General features: G+C 32.0%; 1 protein-coding gene across 1 annotated transcript; it reads left to right on the top strand.

Annotated features, from left to right (window-relative positions):
• Nucleotides 1-5225: 5225 nt before the first annotated feature.
• On the top strand, nucleotides 5226-6182 carry LOC121451400 (olfactory receptor 150-like). Its single transcript, XM_041656851.1, has one exon. It carries the CDS (start codon nucleotides 5226-5228, stop codon nucleotides 6180-6182), a length of 957 nt encoding a protein of 318 aa, XP_041512785.1.
• Nucleotides 6183-6602: the final 420 nt, after the last annotated feature.

Raw genomic sequence — 6602 nt, 5'->3', positions numbered from 1 at the left:
TACATGCACTTGCAACTTCTTTACATGCATACATATACACAGATAAATAAATAAGTTTTTCATACATAACTAATTGCTTATAATCCCACCTACATAGGTAGATGAGGCATGAGTTCTCAAATATACAAATTGTTGAGTTGGATATGATATAATAGCAACCTTTTGTGAAATAGAAATTAATTTTTTATTCTAAATTCTCTAACTTCTTTTCAATAAGTTGTAAGTGTCAGACTATCTTCTGACTTTTAAGACCAACTCATTATACGGTGTGCTAAGATCAACAGCATTATCTAGTAGTTTATAAAAAATGTAGAGTCTCAAATTCTATTGACATTTCATTTGTCAAAATATTGGTTATAATTAGATGGTATTACTAAAGAAACCTTTAGTACCAGTGGAGATTGATTTTGATAACAGAAAAAGATTAACCAGCTGGGATATACCATTTGCTTTCCTTTTAAGAGTTTTCTCCCTGTGAGTTGAAAATCCTTGGAGACTGTGTGATCATGTTATTTGATGTTGGCATATATAATTCTAAGGTACACCTTCAGAGTATAGGAGGCAGAACTGCTCAGATGATTGCAAAAGGTGAGAGTGTGTCCAACTCTAGAGCTGAAGAAGTTCTTATGGTTGTTAAGCTGTCATTACATCAACATCAAAAGTAGTTCTGAGACTAAGCACAGATTCCTGGTTCCTCAGCAGTGATGACTGCACAATGCTGAGCAATCAATATTAGAGAGTTTGTGAGTGGGAAGTAAAATTTGTGCTGAGACTGTTGGAGAAAAAGAGAGTGATTCATGAGTCTAGAGGAACCACTGTGAAAATCTGTACTATACTACTTACTAGATTCATTTATTCAATTATAATGTAGTATTTTTTATTATTCAGTAGGAAGGTTCTGTCAGTTCAATTTTAATGAAGATTTAAAAGGAAGTAAATAATTGCCAAAAAAGTGGGTGTACAAATTGGAATAGTCTGTCTATATCACTGTCTGAACACATATTATGTGGAGGAATAAGTTCCTAATTTCTTTATTTTAATATTAGCATATTTAAATATCTTAGATATCATACACTAAATGAAGCTCTCTTCTTTTATTCCCCTCAGCATATAAGAAAGTCTCAAGAAATCACATTACTTAAGAAAATGTATATTCTGTATAATTTTTTTTCTGTAATTGTCTCTCTTTAAGAGGATATCTATCATTGTCTTCACCATACAGAAGCATGTATCCATGCATAATAGTGTTCCCATATTCTTGAAAACATACATATTGGCTTTAAAATTACAGCATAATCGGATGAGTAGAAAAGGGCCATGGTTTCTAATGGGAACCACCAAGTTTTCCACAGGAGACTGAAGACTAAACTCAGCACCACAGAACATGCTGAATCTTTCCTGTTTTCTAATTACATGCCTTTAAACTGAAATGTTTATTTTATTTCTTCTTTGAATTATTATCACAATTTAATCGCTGCATATGTATAAATGATGTTTTAGATGTTCATTTCTTTATGCATCATACAGGAATGCATGGACTCTCTTGACCTAGTAAGGATTTATGCTTTGGTGTTTTCATATGAATTGAATCAAATCATTTATCTTGCACACAAAGAAATGTTTTCATCCATATAATTTATATATTCCTAATTAAGTCTTAAAATATTTAAGAAATTTGTTGGTCTGTGGTTACATTTCCCTGGATATTTTTGTCTTTGAAGTCAGTTTGAAGGCATGCTGACCACAAGAAGTACAACTTACCCTGGGAAATGTGTGCTATCTGGCTCAGGTTTAACTCCAAAAGGAAAATGTTTCATAGTGTTAGACTCCATAAAACCCTCTTAACCTATGATTCCTGTTATGATGACTGTAATTCAAGCAATTAAGTTCAATGAATAAATTAGACATTTACCTCTGAATTACAGAATGTATAGCCCCACTAAATTAGCTTTGCTTTGGTAACTAATTTGAAACAACTAAGCCTAAGTGTAACATGTTTTGCATTTTAAATTCATCCTGATAATCACTGGGGACCATAAGGTGCTTTTCAAGCAAAAGAAATTTTTAAAGAACCATATTGAATCTATAGACATTTAAATAATTATATAGTAAAACATTTTATGAAAGATCAAAATAAAAATAATTAGCATCGTATATATTAACTCAATAGAGGTGATGATTTCCAAATTTTATGGTTGTGAATTAGCTCAAAATTTTGTTTATTGTACAATGTTAATATGAATATTGGTACATTCCACTACTTAGCCTAAGTCGGTGAGGTGGCAGTATTAATCAATTAAATTGCAAATGTACTGCCTTTACCTGCTAGCTTTATTTTATCTGCAAAATTTATCACATACTTGGAGCCCATTAAAATAAATTCATGCTAGTACTCCAGGTTTACTTTGTGAGTTCTTTAAATGAGAGTGGATGTCATTTTACCTTTTACTGCTGTAATGACCTGAGGTCATTGTCATTTCCTTTGTACTACAGAAATATTTAGATGGAGAATGAGGGAGAGCTGAGGCAAAGCAAAAAATGGGTGGGGGAGAACAATGCTAGAAACTGTCTTTGAAGCATGGCATTAGACTGATTTTACTTATTTTAATGCCTCCCAAATACAGAATTTTGCTATTTTATGATTGTACAGTTTTATTATGATACTTTATGCAGTGCAGATCTCTACAAGTTTTCCAAAGTGATTCATAATCATCATGTATCATGGAGTAAAAAGTTCTATAATTAAATAAATGTAATTGTTGTGTTTATAATTTTGAATATTTTTAATGGTTGTATAAGCTACTAGTCTATCTACAATATAACAAAACTTCCAAATAAAAAAATGAATAATGACCTAATGGCACTGGCTTAATCGATGTAATTGATTAATTTTGTAGCTGAGTCTAGAATATGGTAAGTTGATATAATGCTAATATTCAATAAATCCTGAAATAGAATAAGAGCAAATTATTTATAGCCGTGGATGTTACCTTGAGGAACGTAAAAAATAAAATTGGATCTGCTCTGTGGAGATCCAGCTTTCTCTTGGGACTGAGTCTAAGACTATAAATAAAGAGTGCAGCAAGGTTTATTCTATTCATAGAAATGTTCAAATTTTTGCATTGGTAAATTGTATTATATTGGAATTATTTTAGTTAACTTTGATGAGTAACAACATTGGAAACAATTAATTCATATTTTATATTCATAATAGTTTTACATCTAATTGAAAAGCTACTACAAACTTTATTCTCTTAGAAATTATGGCACTTACTGGACAGACAAATTGACTCAGAGGCTAAGTGCACTTGCCACACAATGCTGATAACCTGCATTAAGCCCTCGGAATCTACATAATTGAGGAGAGAAGATGCTTTTCAAAATTATTCTGCGACCTTTACATGTGTGCCATGACATACACCAATGCATGTGCATATCATTGAAACAAACACAATTAATAATAATAATAAATATACTGTTAGTATTATGAAATTATAATGCTTGCTAATAGTTTATATGAGTGTTACCCACAGAGAGATTCAAGATGAAATTTTAGTAGTGAACATTATATACCTCCAGAGTTTCCTGATTCTCTTATTGTTATTTTTTAAGATACATATTTTTTAACATTATGATATATTGTTGTTTTCTGTCAATTCTGAAATGATCCAAAGTAGACAAAAGTTGCTTAAGTACTACAATTGTGTCTTTAAAGCTGTAATTCTGTTTGTGAAATCTACTAATTGTATTGACAAACCTCTGCTTCACTCCATGAGCCTTCATTTTTTTTACTATGTTGAATATATAAAAAATTCTATGTTGTGTTTTTCACTTCTCAGAATTATCTTCCAGTTCTCTCAGGACTGCATAAGAAATCCAGAGTATAAGGATTGTTTGTGTTTTATTATATTGAATTTACATATTATATGCTAACCTGTCCATAATTTATTCTATTAATATTGCTTTCTTTAATTTAAAAAAATCAATTGAAATGTGTTTTAAAATAAGGATACATGTTATTAAATCAAAACACAGAGTTAATTGACATACAAAACTTAATAAAAACAAAGCTTTTGGTGAGGTCTTTATGTAAGACAAAATAGGCTTCAAACTGTAAATTAGCAAATAGAAAATACATCCTAACTTAGTGAGAAAAAGATGTGACTCAAGTTTTAATAATTGAAGTATAAAAAAGGTAATCAGAATTTTTGTGTAGGCATTACAGTGCTTTGCTCAATAGATATTATGAAAGCAGCAAAAACATCATTGTGAACATGGAATATTTATACAAAATAATAAAAAAATAAACAACTGAAATATTCATAAGCAAATGAAGTGCATTTATGGGCAGCAGTATCAAGAGGCTCTTAGTCTGACAATACTGTCAGATATGAGTTTTATCTATGGAGCAAAGAACTGTTCAATATTCCCATTTGTTCATGCCACTAATGTACTAATGAGAATGTCTTCCTGTCCAGAAGTTCTTATAGCTCAGAAGGTACAGAGCTGGATAATATTTTTGAGCATTTTTCTCCTCAAGTAGTGTCCAATAAGGTAGTCAATAAGTATGATACTTCCAAGCCTGTATCATCCTGTTCTCTTCATGCTCTGGGACCAAGTACAGGGTACCTTCAGCAACTAGGTCTTTACATTGAGCTCTTCCATGTAATGATTTCATTTATCATGAAATCATTACAAAAATGCAAAGCATTTTAGCATTTTATATAGCTGCAAATGTGTTGATATTTCATACATACTTAGGAACAATTCAAAACTACTGTAAACAATTATATCCAATACTTAAATTTATTTGCCATTAATTTGAATTTGGCTATTGATGTCTTTTCATGACGTTTTTACTTTACCACATGTGAAACATTTTCTAATAAACAAAAGTGATATTGCTAAGACATGACAAACACTTGGAAGACTCTCTAAGGGGTGCTAGTATGGTTTGCATGTGATAGGATATGGGTACCAGTACACGAAGTTCTTATTAAAAAGTCACAAGTAAACAAACTTCTGTTTGATTATTTCTTTACACACTTCCTTTTTGCAGGACTACAAAATCTCTGACTGCTTAGATTGAAAAGAGGATGCCAGCTAATTGGAGAAACCTGAAAAAATTTGAATTGTGTTTCAAAATTCACTGAGTGATAGGAGACTGAATATTTAAATTTTTCTTCTATATATTTTTTTTTCTTACATAGAGTTTTCAGAAGAGAATGGAAGAAGTAAATCAAATCACAGTGACTGAATTCATCCTTGATGGGTTAACAAAGAATCCAGAAGTCCAATTGCCCTTATTGCTCATCTTTGTAGGCGTCTATTTGGTTACAGTTGTTGGAAATCTAGGCATGATCATCTTGATTTTGTTTAGTTCTCAGCTTCACACACCCATGTATTATTTACTCAGCAGTCTGTCCTTTATTGACTGCTGTCAGTCGACTGTCATTACTCCCAAAATGCTGGTGAACTTTGTGACAGAAAAGAATGTCATTCCCTATCCAGAATGCATGGCTCAGTTCTACTTCTTCTGTGCTTTTGCAGTTGCAGAATGTTATATGTTGGCTGTAATGGCATATGACCGCTATGTGGCTATCTCAAACCCATTGCTTTACAATGTAATCATGTCCTATCAAGTCTGTTTGTGGATGATAGCCTGGGTATATGGTATGGGGTTCCTTAGTGCCATGGCTTTTTCTTTTTTCTTGATAAGATTAATTTTCTGTAAGGCTAACATAATAAGACACTACTTCTGTGATCTTTTCCCATTACTGGAGCTCTCTTGCTCTAGTACTTTTATCAATGAAGTACTAGTATGGTCACTTGGTTCATTTAACATTCTTATACCAGCTATTACCATTCTTAGTTCCTACATCTTCATCATTGTCAGCATCCTCCACAATCAATCCACTGGGGGAAGACTCAAGGCCTTCAGCACCTGCAGCTCCCACATCTTGGCTGTTGCTATTTTCTATGGTTCTTTAGCTTTCATGTATCTTCAGCCATCCTCAGTCAGCTACCTTGGACAAAGTAAATTGTCATCTGTATTTTATACTATTGTTGTGCCTATGTTGAATCCCATGATCTACAGCCTGAGAAATAAAGATGTCAAAATTGCCCTCAAAAAATTAATTCAAAAGGTCAGTTTTCACTCATCAAATAATGATTTTCATTAGCAATGGAATATAACTTCTGCAATTAGTTGGAAGATGTAGCCATCATACAGTAATTAATAACACTAGATATGAAACCATTCTTAGCACATGGTATTTGAAAGAAATGTACCAAAGGTAGAAGTGGATTCTCACTGTCATACCCATGGAGAAGTGCTACTAGTTTATAAAGGAGAGTTTATTCAAGACAGCATCCTAAATCACCTATTGAAAATTCCCTAAGCTTTTTTTTTTTTGTTTGGTTAAATGCACATATGAACCGAGCTCTGCTTAGGCAAGCCAAACATAACTTTATTAAAATGAATGTACATAAATTTCTGCAATATTTCTTTGTTGCCTCAAGGATTTATATAAGGTCTTTTTGTTCCATTAGCAAATATTTCAAAAAATATTATCAATAATTCCATAAGTGAAGTATTTGCA

Source organism: Microtus oregoni, unplaced genomic scaffold, assembly GCF_018167655.1.
Source record: "Microtus oregoni isolate MIOR12 unplaced genomic scaffold, Mior012 000008F_ref0000371, whole genome shotgun sequence".
NCBI classification, from domain to species: domain Eukaryota; kingdom Metazoa; phylum Chordata; class Mammalia; order Rodentia; family Cricetidae; genus Microtus; species Microtus oregoni.
This window is presented reverse-complemented; position numbering and strand designations above follow the sequence as displayed.